Raw genomic sequence first — 15,033 nt, forward strand, 5'->3', positions numbered from 1 at the left:
CAACCCATTTTATTTCTAGTTAATCTGATTAGGTAAGAACCTGGGATTGTGATGTCATTGCATTAGCAGAAGGAAGTAATACTTCCTGCAGGAAAGATGACAATTTTTACCTTTGAGAAGCAAGTCATGATCTGACTGGAAGATTAAAACAGAGCAAGCCAAACTGTGGTAGTAACACCAACTCATTCTGCAGGAGCACAGCTCAAAGAGGGAATTATGGCTCATGGACTGCAGGTAAGAAAGCAAAATGTCCTTGTGTTTGGTTATTTGCCTGGAGGGGGCTTTGGCTGAAGGGGGGGAAAGGTCAGCTTTAGCAAAAATAGCAGAACATTAGAAATACTGACTGTGTTTCTTCTATTTACTTGGCAGAAAAGATGGCTTTCAGAGCAGAGGCATCTTGATAGACTCACTTTTCTACAAATGCATGACATTATTTGACTTTAACATAGCTATATTCATATTCTTTCATTCTGTGCTGATGAAACAATACTTATGAATTCCTCTACTGTACAAAATTGCTGTAGTTCATTTTGTTGTTTTTTCTGAAACTCAGAAATCGACATCAGTAATTGAACAACAGATGATACTGAAACTAAATGAAACAATTAATTCCTCAAGTTGTAAACTCATGAGTTAAAAATTTAATGATTTTGTATGATAGTTTAGTAGATTTCTTTAGTATTATGGGCTGTCACTGTAGTATTCAGCAATATGCCACAAAGCAAAGGCTTTAATGAGCCTGTAAGGGTGGTTGCTGTGGTGCTCAAACTGATGCAGTCCTTCAAGTTCTGGTTTTGAACCTTCCATTAGGCTTTAAGAAATGCTTCAGACAGAGGATATTGCAGCAGATATTGTTTGTACCCAAGATTCTCAGTGAGCAGAGTTGTTAAACCAAGTAACAGCTACAAAGCTGCACTGCTAGACTAGCTCTAAGCAGTAATGACTGTTTACATCTGTGTGCCTCAAGATTACCTTCATTCCACGGTTACATGCACACAGACAAAGCTTATCCCTCACCTGAGCTGAAGCAGTTGCAGTGTCACTCATCAAGTGCAGCAGGAAGCTCAGTTTTGGTAAGAAAGCTGACCTTCCCTTTGCTGTGCAGAAGAAATGCTGTGCATTTAGAAATGCAACAGCAGATTGTAAAGCTGAAGTCCATTAAATACCACAGTCAGGATCATGATTAGGCAAAAGAAGCTGCTCAAATTGCAGAGAGAATTATCACTGCATTTAAGCTGCAGTTAAGTAGAATGCAATAGACATGGGAATCTTGGAGACAAAACAAACCCAAACAGAACAACACAAACAGCACTTTTATACTGGTGTCAGTGACTATCCTTAAAGGTGCTTTTTTTTGATACTTCAAATGATACAGAGATGGTGTTTATGTGTTCCAGTAGTCTCAAATAATCATTGTCTTTGACCAATGCTTCTAATTCAGTCAGAATCTCATTCCCAGCATGAGCAGCCTCCCAGAGGCAGAAATGGGCCAGTTTTGAGCTGCCCAGCTGGGTTGACCAAACACCAAAGCATGAGCAGCTCTGCACTCACTGAAGCTGCTCTCAGTGCTGTGGCACAGCCCAAGGCACAGCCCATGCCAGTGTCACTGCCAGCGTCTCTCCACGATCAACGAGGCACGAACAAACCTGAGCTATGGGCACCCTCTGCAGCTTCCCCTCTTCTCACTGCCATCCCAAAGCTTCTCCTTTTGGGTGAGCCATCTCCCCTGTCCTCTGAGAGAGTTAATGGCTGGAATGTCAAAGGCTCAGCTGTGAAATCATGCTTGGCAGGCAAAGCTTTCTCTTTTACACAGTGGAGAACGATGGTCAAAGTAGAGCAGCACCCCAAAGTGACATGCTGACCTGGAATCCCAATCTCCTTGCCTTACATTTTAATTTCTGCTTGTCTACCACACGAGCAAGCTACTGAGCTCTGCAGAAGGGCAAATGGAACAAGAGGGAAGGTTGTTATTATTTTGGGTGGCTTTTTTAATGAGTTGATGATAGCCAAGAATTGATTTCATAAGGAGTGGGGCAAAGTACTTGTTATGCATTCACAACTCCATTCACAACTCAGCCACCAGCTCCAGTTATCAGATTGTGAATTGTTCTAGCAGAAAGATCAAAAACTCTCAGAAATATTTTTATTTTGACACATTATTGGAGGGGAGGAATTTTTTCCTCACACTGTCACAGACTGGAAGCTTTTTCTTGAATGACTTTGTTGCTAGTTTTAGATGTATTTCCCTTTTCCTTGCAGATAAGAGATGAGGAAAGTGGCTACAACAAAAATCTGTTTTGCATTCCTAAGCATTATGAAGAGGATTTAGAAAGAGTCTTCATTCCTCATGGACTCATCCTGGACAGGTATGAGGGTAAACAGAAAAGAATAGGGACAGTGATGCCAATTTTTGTCCCTCCAAATGAAAAAAGCCTGAGGTCCTGCCCTGTGCAGCCCATGAGAAACGGGGAAACCCTGCAGCCCAAACACTTCTGTCCTAAAGTCTGGTATAAGAGGGGGTTCATGGAGAGGATTCCTCTGCAAGCCCAGTCAAGCTTCCATGTTCCATCAACTATCTTCAAGCCCAGCTATCCTGCAATATTTGTGTTTATGGGTTAAATCTGCTTATGCTGTGCAAATACGTAATTTATTTTCCTACGACTTGCTGTGCTCACAATTTGCTAGTTATAAAAACCTAACAGCAAGATCAGAGTTTTTACTTGAACATTGCTTAATAGATGCACAAACACCTCTGATACACAGAACACTTTCCAGAATTGCCTTTTTTTTCCTTCTTTCTCCCAGGACAGAGCGTTTGGCTCGAGATATCATGCAAGACATGGGAAGTCATCCCATTGTTGCACTCTGTGTCCTTAAAGGCTATAAATTCTTTGCTGATTTGCTGGACCAGATAAAAGCACTGAATCAAAATGGTGATAAATCTGTGCCCGTTACCGTGGATTTTGTCAGAATAAAAAGCTACTGTGTGAGTAACTTTCTTTTCTTTGGAAAATTGACTCTCTCCATAGACTGGCATTCTAAATACTGATGGTTTGTGTGAGAACCCCACAAAAATTGAGTTTATGTGTACATTCTCTTCAAATTACATACTAAAAAGGAACTGATTTACTGGTCTGCCCCAAAGGGTGGATATTATATATTCACTGGAAGAAACATAGCAGAACACTCAACATGACAGAGCCAGGGGCAGATCTCAAACTCCTTCCTCTTGCAAGAAGCAAGAGCAGCTCACCTTTCAAACAAATACAGGACAACACTTTGGGGCATGCTTTATGTGACTTCCATCTCTTCTTTCTCCTTCTAGAATGAGTCACCTGCAGAAAAAATCAGTTTTATTGGAGAGGAGCTGTCTACACTAAGTGGGAAGGTATGAATTGGCATCTTCAGCTTTTAAAGGAAAACAACTGTTCCTGTGTATTTTCCAGGAAATCCATCTTTATTAAAGATTTTGATACTGCATACTTCCAGCCTCTTAACACTGATTTAAAATGCTGGGCTTTGAAACAGTGAATAATTCCCACTGATCTCAGTGGAAACTTGAAGTGATCAGCAATGAGTGCTCCCAAAGGTCCCATTCCCCATTTTATTCCAGAACCCCCAGAAATGAACCACACTCAACTGATTCATTCAGTGCCTCTAGAATACAGTGCTGTACACAGAGCAAGATATAGACCTGACACAGGTGCCTTTATCACCATATTTTAAGCTTTCATAAATACTTACAAAAAGACTCTTCAGTAAGCATCAAAGTCAGTCAGTAGTTCAAGTGACAATCTCCTTTGAAAATCAAGGCAATTTCCTTGTAACTGAGGGTTTTAGTGTGCTTTTCTTGGCTGTATGGTTTGCTGAAAATTGCCATTTAAGTATTTTTTTTTCTTTCCCTTCTTTCCCTATGTAATCTCTTCCAGAATGTGTTAGTAGTAGAGGTAAGTAATGACTGAAGGAGGGGTGGAATGACACAGATTCTTTTCTCCCTTCTTTTCAAATGAATACATATTACATATAAAATAATAATTAATGAAGTTACTGGGCTGCCAGGTTGGTATGCTCTAATTTAATCCACTGACAGTCTGATTTTCCTTTCAAACTTGAAGGATAATTTTTTTTTTTTATCACTTTCAGGACATTATTGAGACTGGTAGAACAATGAAAGCACTGCTTTCAAAAATAAAAGACAAGAAACCAAGGATGGTGAAAGTTGTAAGGTACAAGGATACAGCTGCTAACTAACACATTCAAATCATTTGGGTGAATAGTCATTGTATGCTGACAAGTGCTTGTTTGGCTTGAAGTTTGGGGGGAAGAAAGCAAATGCAGGAAGCAATCCTTACCCAGCTGCTGGAAAATTAAGTGTTTCTTGAACTGGGAAATTTACCTGTGCACTACCATCCTCACTGCTCAAATTAATAAAGAAAGGTTTTATGGCTCTTTCTGTGCAGTCCATGAAGTCTGATGGATTCCCTGTTTCTTACTTTATGTCTGAAGGAAATTGATGTCTTTCCATAAGTTTTCTAACGTTGCCTCAGTTGCCTCAATGCTGGAATGACAACACTCAGAATATCCCTTACTATCCTCAACTCTAGAAGTTTCCAGAATCTGAGAGTCTGTCAGCACTTGGAAGATGACTTCAAGCAGCATTCTAGATCTGCTTATAGTAGGTCTCTAAAATGAAATTTTGTGGACTATCCCTATGTCTGTCAAGTAATCACAATGCTTTATAAGAACAGTTGCTTTATGCACCAGTTATTCAGACAGGCCTTCTAGGGACTGTCCAGGAGGTTCTCAGTTTCTTCTGAAGTGCACAGGCAAACCAAGAATAGATAAGATTTTGCAGAAGAAATGTCCTTTTCTCCCTCCCTCCCCACTAAAATCATTCCCAGCCACTTGGACATGCTTCCCCCTCTGTGCTATTCCAGTGTCCTGAGGCATTGCTACGTGGAAGGGCAATGACCTGAGACACAGGATTGGAGGGAACTGAATACAAACCAGAGCCACTTGGACATAAAGAATGAACCTAGATCAGAGCCTTTGCTTCTCCCTCCACGACAAGGCTGAACACCACTTCTTTCTGTGAAATAATCTCACTGTCTTGATTTAATTGCATGATTTTAGAAGCTTATGGGGAGGTGTGGCAGAAGGGAAGTCTACAGCTTAGACATATTTTAAAAACCAATCTTCTCTGCTCTGCCTTACAGCCTGCTCGTCAAAAGGACATGTCAGAGTCCAGGTTACAGACCAGACTGTAAGTACCATGTTTTTCTAGTATTTTCCAAAACACAGTCTTACAATTTCCCTTCAGGCAGCACATCTGACAACTGCACAGAAGTTTCAAGAAGGCCAAGAGAAATGGGGAGAAACTACATAAAAACTTGTGAACTAATGTCCAGCTATGGCATCCTGAGGCCTCATGACCACCTTCTGTTTTTCCCCTGGCTGGCCTCAGTGCAGGTTTAGCTATTTGATATATAAATTTAACTATTTAGATAGCAGAAATGAACCAAACCTTAACTGTGTGTTGCTTTGCTTTGGCCCTGGAGGGCATTTGTTTTGACTCTGCATTATTAAACTTGCCTTGTTTCCAAACTGAAAAGTCCTACTGAATCACAGTTCATCTACTTTCACTCAAGTAAAATCTCATTCCTTGTCTCTTCTCCCAGGACTAACTCATAACCAGGTTTTAAACAATTATTTTGTTAATAAACATAACTCTCTTAACACCTTAATTATATTGCTGACTGATGGGAATGGTTTAGATTCTAACCTCTCTCATCAATTTATAGCTCAGATTCTTAAGGGAGCACCCTGAAAGAGATGATGCCTATTACCCTTAGCTCAAGTGTGTGTTGAATACAAGCTCTGCATTTAAAAGCTATTTCCACCACTGAAGTATAAAAAGAACTGTATTTTCTTACAGATAGAGGCTTTGAAATCCCAGATAAATCTGTGGTTGGATATGCTCTTGACTACAATGAATACTTCAGAGATCTAAATGTAAGTACATGCACATTCCTCCACTGCCAAGTATCAGGTACCCAGCAAGAAGATTTGCTTCTACTCAGAGCTTCTCAGCAATTAAAAAACCTTCAACTCCAGCTAGAAACTTCCAATAAAGGAGCAAAACCATTTTTAAGGTGCCAAGTTGGTAATGCAGTGTAGGTGCATGAGAAATGTTTGTGCTTCACCTTTTTATAATTCTACTCCACAAGTCTCATGGCTCAGCCGTGCTGCAGAACATTCTGAACCCCCAGGATGGTGAGCAGCACACAATCTGTGACCCCATCTGAAAATAACTTGTAATTTGACTTTAATTGGATATTTGTCTGACTTAGTTCAACCCTGTGTTGCTCTTCAGCCACCAGGTCTTTAAAGCAGCCCTGCAGGGACTCTGGGTGAAGGTTTTCCATACACTTAGGGATAACATGTCTTATATCTTACATGTCTGTAAGAAATCTTCCCTTATTCCATTACAGCTTCTTCAGGCTGCACAGAGTAGTAGCCATGGAAACATCATAAACTGATAGGGTTGATCATTTTTACCTCCTTTGTTTTCCAAAGTACTTCCTTTATTCTGTTTAACTCAGAAAGTTTTTTACTTCAAAGCCTTTTTCCTAAGACAAAGCAGTCCTGCTGAAGACACAAACAGTCTGTGCTACTGCTCAGCAGCATTGAGGAGCATGCAGTAATTTAATAAACCTAAGTTCTTTAGAATATATAAACCTATATATTACAAATAAACTTGCAAAGAATACTAAGAGCTGGAGTTTACTGCAAGTAGGAAACTTCCAACTATTACGGTTGTAGTGTGTTTTTAGTACAGTGCTGGGAATACAGCTGAAAATCAGTCTTACACTTCATTCCAAGATAGAGATTGATAAATATTGTACTTTTTATTTTTTCTTTTTTTTTTCTTTTAGCACATCTGTATTTTGAAAGAGAACGCCAAAGAGAAATACAGGATGTGATAATCTCAGTCTTCTGGAGCACTGATTTCTGGCTGCTGATTAGGGGATATAAAGCATCCCATCGGGAAATTCCTTTTGCTACTTGCGTGTCCCGGAGCAGCAGGAGAAGCTCCCCGTTAGTGGCAGGAGCTGCAGCTCGCTCATTGCCCGTGTGCTGCGCGCTGAACACGAGCTCTGGAGACGCTGGGATTTTTCCTGCTGGAAGCAGCAGCAGCAGCAGCAGCAGGAGCTGGGTGCGGGGCTGTGGCCATAGCGAGAAACGTGCCCGGCTCGTTCCGGGCCCCGCAGCGGATTCCTTCGGCTCCCGGCGGGGCCCGAGGGAGCTCGGAGGGCGGAACAGGCCCCGAGCGGAGGCCGAGATGGAAGCCAGGGGCACGGGCAGGGCTCGGGGTTACCTGGGAACCGCGGCCGCAGCGCCCGCGGCGCTGCTGTTCCAGCTTCAGTTGCGTGGAGACCGCGATCCTCGGTGGGTGTGCGCAGCCTGGCCACGGGCACACGGCTCCACTGGGCCATTCGCCAGGGGAATTGTTCACAGGGAATGGGGCTGTGCGGGGCAATTCCTGCTGCTTTGCTCTCACAGCGAGTCCCGAGTTCGCGGTGCTTTGCTTTCTGCCAGGGAGTCCCCAATTCGCGGTGCTTTGGTCTCACAGGGAGTCCCGAATTTTGTTTAAAATTTAAAAAAGTTAAAGATTGACTAAAGTTGTACTTTTGGGTTTTGTCACAGCTCTGCCATGAATTGGGTTGTGGGTTTTCAGATCCGTTGTGTTCCTTTGCATCCCCTGCACTCATCTGGTCCAAGGCCTCAGGCACGGCTCTGGGGGCTCGCTGCAGGTCTTGGCTGGGTTGTGACACCCCCTCAGCTGCTCCTCATGGCAATGTCCCCTGGATGTGGCCTTCTTGTGGGGGGAGGTTTTAGAGCTGAGCCAGTTTGTGGGAGGGAGGATGGGTGTCCACTGCCTCTTACATTGGGGATGTGGCACAGCCACAAAATTTCCTCCTTGCCCCTCTGTTGATGGGAGGTTTGTGCGCAAACCTGGCCTCAGCAGATGAGTCTGTGCCTGTGACTTCCCCACCCTGAAGCCAGACAGAGCTGATTCTCAGGACAGCTGCTGCCTTTGGCTTTGGTGTGGATGCATTTTTCTCCCTCAGTGTTGATTACTTCTGCCCAGACCTGAGATGATAGGACAATAGTGCCACCTTTATTTTCTCTCAAGTTCCCTTAGGTGGCTTAACTCACAGTCCAAAGTTCCAGTCAGCAGGCATTTTCAGGGAAGGGTGGGCTTTGGTGGGCACAGGGCAAAAAATCCTTTAGAACAAGATTTAAGCCATGAGCCATAACATTCCAGTCTCTCACACATCCTGTGAGGAGCAGCTGAGAGAGCAAGGGGTGTTTAGCCTAAAGAAAAAGAGGTCCATTCTAGCTATTTTTAAATAATATCAATATTTAAAATAATAATAATAATAGTAGTAGTAGTAATAATAGTATATTGAATCTAATAATATTAAAGCTACAGCTTTTACAGTCTGTTCTAACTATTATTAATGGTATTCAGTATTTTAGCTCCAGGTTTCAGTGTGATTCATTTTTGAATTGCACAACATAGCCATGTAGTTCAACTAGAGGCCTAACAATCCTGGCTACTCACACCAAACAAGCACTTGGCTACTTTTAAATACTATAAATTTTTTAGCACCAGTATATCTCTTGAGTCTGCTGTGAATTGGATTCTGGATTTTCAGAGTTCCATTCTTGCTCCTTGCAGTTTTCTTGAGGCATTGTTGATCTTCTGCGACTTCCTCCTTTCAAGATGCCTTCTGGATTTCCAGAAAAGACAACGACACCTCCTGAGCTTTTGCTCAGGGCAAGACTGAAGTCTTTCAGTGTAAGTAGCCTCTGGGGCTGTGTTAAGGCTGGAAATGGCCCTGGTGTCCCTCCTCTCCCTGCCCCTGCTGTTGTCCAGCAGCACTGTGAGGCTGCAGAGCCCTCCCCAGCTCTCTGTGCCGTGCTCCTGTTGCTGGGGGCTGTCCTGGTGCACTTGGGAACACCGTGTGTTGCTCCAGGGACACTCCAGTGTCTTCCCTGGCTGTGCCACCGGGGCCAGGTGAAACCAATGTCCAGCTGGAGCCCTGAGCAGGCGCTTCTCTCCCTGCCCTTTGTCACAGCAATTCCTTCTGTCAGGCTGGGCACTCCCCTGTGCTGCTCTCACAAACCTGCCCTTGAGCACCTGGGCAGCTCCAGCTCTGCCCAAAGCCTGGAGAGACAGGGCTGGTGCCAGCAGCAGAGGTTCCAGAGCAGCTGTTCTCTCTCATCTCCTGCGTGGGGCACAGATCCAGCCCTGCACACAGCACTGGAGTCAGGGCCACAAAGGTCCCTTGGCTGTCTGCAGCTCACTTGACTGAAGATGCCCTGCTGCTGAGGCTCTGTCAAGGAGATCCCTCTGTTTTCTTCTGTGGAGGGCTGTGGGAGCCCAGACAGGGGAAGCAAATGCTAATTAACAGAGAGAACTAAAACCTGGACACTTTCCTGTGCACCTCACTCTTGGTACCACTTTGCTTTCTTGCATCTCCTGGACTCACCCAGCAGCGCTGTCTCCTCGCTGTGAGCTTTGAGTGTTGTGCAGGGATGGAATTAGGAAGTTCTGACAGCTCCTCCCCACTCTCTGAAAAGATCACTGCCTCAATCCAGTGAAACTAAAGAGGAAACAAATGCCCAGAGAGCAGAAATCCCTAAACGTGTCCCATCAAATCATGGGGAAGCTGAGGGACACAGCCATGTGGTTGAAGTATGTGTATTCTGCTCTGTTATTAATTTATTGATGCTAAGTATTTCAACAAGTAACTTAGAGAGCTTCCAGGACTGTCCTAGATGATGTGATCACCAATTAGTCACCAGTGCCACTTGTTCAAGAAAAGCCTTTCTGAACAAGCACATCTCTGATGCTTTTGCTGGGTTTTTTTTGCCTTTCAGCTGCTTCCCTCTAGATTCCCGAGAGAGAAGCTCAACAGGAATGAGGCCAGTGCTGGGGAGAGTAGTCTGCCCAGAATTGGTCCATTTCTACCCACGAGTGAGACTGGTCAGAAGGTAGCCTTTTCCTGCTCTTTTCCTTTCTGTCTGATGCAAAGTTTGAAGAGGGTGTGTGCTTGTGACAGGCTCACCTCCAGCAAAATACCTCAGTGTCCAGGTGCTGTTGTCATTGCAAACTGCTGGTAGTGGTGGACTTGGAGTCCTGATCTGCACCAAGCCAACACAAATAACTTCTGCTGAAACTGCTGGGGTTTGCTGGAGTGGAGCTGCCATTGCTGAAACAATGGGGGGAAGGCTGGGGACACAAAGGCACAAATTTGCCATTTTCCATTTTCCTGCTGAAAGAGCCACCTCTTGCTTTGCTGTGGTCACCATCAAATGCTTGGGGTCATAGGATTCCCTCCACAGTGGCAGTGCTGGCCTTTGAAGGCCAAGGACCTGCAGGAATTACTGCAGATTTAACAAAAGTAATTGCATGAATGCTTTGGGTTGGAACCATGTGTTGGGAGCCTGAGAGATTCTGCAGGCTGCCAGGTGCACAGGGGACTCGCCCTGGTCAGGGGGGAATGGATGTGCTTTCTCTGGATCAGTGCCTACTTAGAGGTGTGTTTAAAGCTGCTTTTCCTGCAGGACTGGCTGGGTATATTGCACAATCCAGATGTGGTAGGTGGCCGAGGTGGGTTTTGAGCAGGAAATGGGCAGCAAGAGACAGTAACAAAGTGGTGAAGGATTGCCCTGGAGAGGGAGGTCAGGAACAGCTCAAAGAAGGGCACAACTAAGGGACAGTGAGCTGCAGCCACTCCCTTCAGCAGTGCAGTCCCACAGGAGAGCTGCTGGTGTGTCTGGAGTGACAGCAGTGTGGCTGGAGAAGGCAGACAACAGGGGAGAGTTTTCTCAAAGCAGTGTCTCTGCTCCAGAAGCATTTGCTGCTGTTGTGTCATTTCAGACATGCCTCTAGAATGGTATCAAATAAGATAGCAGTAATAGACTACAAGAAAGCACCCATTTAAAGCTCATGGAAAAAGGAGATACTAACTCTACTCTTACCCAAGTTACTGAGAAAAGAACTGACCCTTATCCTCATTCAGTATTCACCTCATTTGTCTTTTTCCTATTTTCTGTGTTATTTTATTTTTGCCTTTACCTCTGTTAGGAACACACTAACTTTTAAATACAATTAAAGGGGACAAAGTTGTTGAAGCAAAAGAAAACTGTTCATTAGTGACAATTCAGCTGAGCTGGGTATCTCCCTGCCTGAGAGCTGAGCACACACACACCCTCCACCAAAATGGCTTTTTTTATACCCTTTATGCCCTTTTATATGGCTTCTTTTATACCCTCTATATCCTTTTATATGGCTTCTTTTATACCCTGCTCTGTGTGGCCCAGCAGCTCTTGAGCAGCTCAGAGCAGAGGTGGCTGAGCTACTGTTTCCCCAGTGTGGCCTGGGCAGACGTGCTCACCCAGAGTCTGTACTTCACTGGGGATCAGAGTAAGAGTCTCCTTCATGAACATTCCTCCCAGCAGCTGAACCTCTCCCTGCTCTCTCTTGTCTCTCCAGTTGTTGCCAGTTCTCCCGAAACAGAGCTTGTTTCGTGTTTCCCCACCAGAGCTGGTGTTTCAGAACTTCGTGGCTCATGAAGTCTCTGAAATGGAACTGTCTCTCACAAATGAGAGCAAGGTAAGTGCTGGGGCCTGGAGCTTTAACGCCGTGCTGGAAGAGGGGAGTGGTGTAATTCCCATGGTGTACAGCAAAGCAAGTTACCTGCTGCAGCACATCCAGAAGAAAATGTCTCAGCACCTTTGTTCTGCAGGATGGTGGAAATCTTGCTGTGCTGGGAATTCTCCCCTGAGTTTGGCTATGCATTGATGGTATCTATCCCAAAGGATTTGCTTTCTCTTGAAAGCTCTGGATTGATAGGAATGTTGAGGGCTGTACAGTTCTAGCCTGCTTTCATGCTTTGCCTTGGGTCTATACCACATCCTGTGTCTCCTTGGTTAATCTTGGTTCCTGGTAGGAATTTCTGCCTCTCTCAGCCTGTTTGACTCCCTTTGTGCAGCTCACAGTCAAAGCTCATGGGCTGAGTCTTCTCCACTTTCTGCTGGAATCACTTATCACTAATGGCATTGGTACTGCAGGAAATGTGTTGTGAAACAGCCCTGGAGTCAGACTGATGCAGCAGAAGCAGTGGGAGGCCTTTAGGTGCCACTTCAGGCTCCTGCTAAGCTTCATCCAGCTCTGCTCACGTTTTCCAAAATCAACGTGGTGCTCTGCTTTCCCTTTGGAGAACCACAGCACATCCAAAGCCATGTGCTCCTGGAGGATTTCACCTTCACTTGAGGCAATTGTGATTATTTTGCAGTTTTCCAAGAGAGTTGAGAGGGGAAAAAGTTGAAAAATGTCAGCAGTTGTGTTCCACTATAAAGAGGAAAATTGAAACCATTTGAATTTCAGTCAGGGAAACATTTCCTCAAATGAGGCTTGTGCCAAGCGTGGACTGGTGGGAAGAGCCAGGAGGGTCAAAATCATCTGGTTTAGACTTTTTGAGAGCATTTTGGTGCTCGGGGGTTGATATCTATGTGCTAGAAAATGCATGTTTGCTGTGTCTGTGTATCCCAGAGGGCAGAACCTGTCCTGCTGGCTGAGGGCAGGAATGCCCAGCAGCCCAGCTCACCTGCACAGGCAGCAAGAGCCCCTGGGGAGCCAAGATTGCTTTAATGCTGGAATGTGAGTCAACACTGGTCATGTTTGTCCAGGCAGAAAATGCCTTTGCAGCCCACAGTCAATAGGCACAGCCTGTCTGTATTTCCATCACTTTTGGCAAAGCGATTGCTGTCATGGCTTTATGATTCTTCCTTGCTGCTTTAGTTGCTCATTTAAATGCTCTTTTGCCATCTCCATGTTTTAGGGATTGTCTTGCTGTGTTCCTTCTTTGCCTTTTCAGGTTTGCTTTTATTCCCAGTGAGGCCACAGTGTTTGGTCTCCTCTCTTGCTGGTCTGTTTGCCTGACTGTACCCCCAGACCTGCCCTAGCCAAACCTGATCTGCTAGAAGGGAATTTTTTCCTTCTCCCAGGATAATGTGCTGCTTTGCTTTCAGGTAGCACATCCCCTGTCTGGAACACCACTGCATGGCTGTGTGCAGGCAGAAGCCAGCAGGTTTTTTGGCCTTGTTGAATATGCAGATGACTTGGTGCAGGTGCTCTGTCTCCATCCTGCTGGTGCTGACCTGCTGGGCCCTTCCTTCCCACCGGGCACTGCCCTACTGCCCCTGGCCAAAATGAGCCAGACAGAAGGGATTCAAGTTCTCCCTTGTGAATGATGTGCCTGTACCTCCACAGCTGAAAGTGCTCTGGAAAAGGGATCAAGGAAGGATGTCACCAGGGCACGGACAGGTCTCCTCTCCACCTGTTTCCACAAGTGGCAAAATCATTGTTTCATGTCTTCCCTGCAGTGTGTTCAGCTGGTGCAGGTCTCCATGCAGAGCTCACCTTGTTTCAGGCTGGTGTGCCCCAACGAGGCGTACCGTGCTGTGCCGCGAGGTGCGACTGCCCGTGTGCGCATTCAATTCACCCCCAACGAGAGCAAGGTGAGACTGGAGGAGCCAAAACACACAATTATCTCCAAAGCCACTGTTTTCCCTGCACTCTGGGACAGCCCATTCCATGCTGTGAGCTTGGCTCCAGGCTGTGGGCAGGCAGCCTGCAGCCAGGCTCAGCTTGGCACGTGCTGCCAGGCGCTGCAGCCAGGCCTGACAGGCCCTGCTTCCCTCCCTGCACATTCCTGAGCATTCCCAAGGGAAGATGCACAGGGAACAGGATGAAAATGACAGAGGGCTGTTGAGAGATGTTTGGCCATCTCTAGGTACAATGGAAGGGTTTCATTATTATGGAAAACACTGGAGGAATGAAGAGCTCAGAGAGCTTTCCTCCTTCCTGACTGGCAACAGCTTCCCTGCCTCACCCTGGGCTGGAGCAAAGTGGTGATTTCTGCCCCCTCTGTTGTCCAGCCTTGCAGCTGGGCTGTCCCACAGCACAAGTGACCAAGGTACAGCTGCAAGGCCAGGGCAGAGGCTGTGCTGTGCCTGTGAGCCCAGCCTGGCACAGGCACACTGAGCTCTAGGTGCCCTTAGCAGGAGCTTGGTGAGCTGCAGGGGACTTGGACACCTGCTGAAAGAGCTGGTGTAGGGCAGGTACAACCTGCAGGCAGAGCTGTGAGCCCAGAGCCTGTGGCAGTGACACTGCTGTGGCTCTGTCTTCATGCCTGTCACTGTGGCTGCTCTGTCAACTGGCACCCGTTCCGTGCCAAACGTGCTTTGGTGGGGAGATTTGAGCAGCAGTGCTGAGGCCCTGGAGCTCTGATCTCAGTGCTGGGATCTGGAGGTTTGTTCATACAGAAGGGTTTAGCACATGGCATGGAAGGGAGGAAGGGAAACAAACAACATCCAACAGCATCCTGCTACCTCTTAACACTGTTCTTCTGACTTGCTTGGAGAGGCAAAGTTAGAGGGGAGTTGTGAGCCAACTGATGTTTCTACACTAGACCAGAGGTGCAGGATCTTTTTGGGTGCAGCTGTTTTCTCACCTTCCTTTCCTTTTGCTGCTTCGAGTCAGTTTAACACTTTGTCCTATTCTCAAACAGCAGGAATACAGGAACCTAAAGAGGAATGGCCTGTGTTGTTCCCTAGCTCCATGTTCCTTAGAAGGGACTTGGAAATTATTTAACATCATTAAAATTTAGAGTAAAAGTTGTGGCCTAGGGCAGTTCTCTGTATGACCCTAATGGCATGAGAGCTTAATGCCACTGAGATATGTTTTGCAAAGTGCACTGGTGCCTTTAATAATAATAATATTGGTAGAACTTAGTGTTCATTTAGGGGTAGAATAGAATAGAATAGAATAGAATAGAATAGAATAGAATAGAATAGAATAGAATAGAATAGAATAGAATAGAATAGAATAGAATAGAATAGAATAGAATAGAATAGAATAGAATAGAATAGATGCCCTTGAAGGGTTCTAGGGCA

At 45.4% G+C, this 15,033-nt stretch overlaps 2 protein-coding genes across 3 annotated transcripts in view; both read left to right on the plus strand.

The window, feature by feature from the left end:
* The first annotated feature begins 216 nt into the window (after nucleotides 1-216).
* On the plus strand, nucleotides 217-6,983 carry LOC131590722 (hypoxanthine-guanine phosphoribosyltransferase-like). 2 transcript variants are annotated; one of them, XM_058860994.1, is made up of 9 exons: nucleotides 217-234; nucleotides 2,260-2,366; nucleotides 2,806-2,986; nucleotides 3,326-3,388; nucleotides 3,930-3,947; nucleotides 4,144-4,226; nucleotides 5,217-5,263; nucleotides 5,936-6,012; nucleotides 6,936-6,983. In XM_058860994.1, exons 1-9 carry the CDS (start codon nucleotides 217-219, stop codon nucleotides 6,981-6,983), a joined length of 642 nt encoding a protein of 213 aa, XP_058716977.1. The 2 variants fall into 2 exon arrangements, with proteins under 2 accessions (XP_058716977.1, XP_058716976.1); XM_058860993.1 differs by lacking the exon at nucleotides 217-234 and adding an exon at nucleotides 1,855-1,881.
* A 359-nt stretch (nucleotides 6,984-7,342) lies between these two features.
* Nucleotides 7,343-15,033, plus strand: part of LOC131590683 (hydrocephalus-inducing protein homolog) — a 57,981-nt gene continuing 50,290 nt past the window's right edge. The window contains exons 1-4 of the mRNA XM_058860946.1: nucleotides 7,343-7,449; nucleotides 9,966-10,065; nucleotides 11,570-11,689; nucleotides 13,462-13,596. Of these exons, the coding sequence (XP_058716929.1) occupies nucleotides 7,343-7,449; nucleotides 9,966-10,065; nucleotides 11,570-11,689; nucleotides 13,462-13,596 (462 nt within the window). The remainder of the gene's footprint in view (nucleotides 7,450-9,965; nucleotides 10,066-11,569; nucleotides 11,690-13,461; nucleotides 13,597-15,033) is intronic.

The sequence above is a fragment of the Poecile atricapillus genome, chromosome 34 (genome assembly GCF_030490865.1).
Source record: "Poecile atricapillus isolate bPoeAtr1 chromosome 34, bPoeAtr1.hap1, whole genome shotgun sequence".
Classification (NCBI taxonomy): Eukaryota; Metazoa; Chordata; class Aves; order Passeriformes; family Paridae; genus Poecile; species Poecile atricapillus.

Coding starts and splice junctions, on each gene's coding strand:
- LOC131590722 (XM_058860993.1), top strand. CDS start 1,855: ATGCTGACCTGGAATCCCAATCTCCTT. Junction 2,367..2,805: donor CATGGACTCATCCTGGACAG/GTATGAGGGTAA, acceptor TCTTTCTCCCAG/GACAGAGCGTTTGGCTCGAG. Junction 2,987..3,325: donor TCAGAATAAAAAGCTACTGT/GTGAGTAACTTT, acceptor TTCTCCTTCTAG/AATGAGTCACCTGCAGAAAA.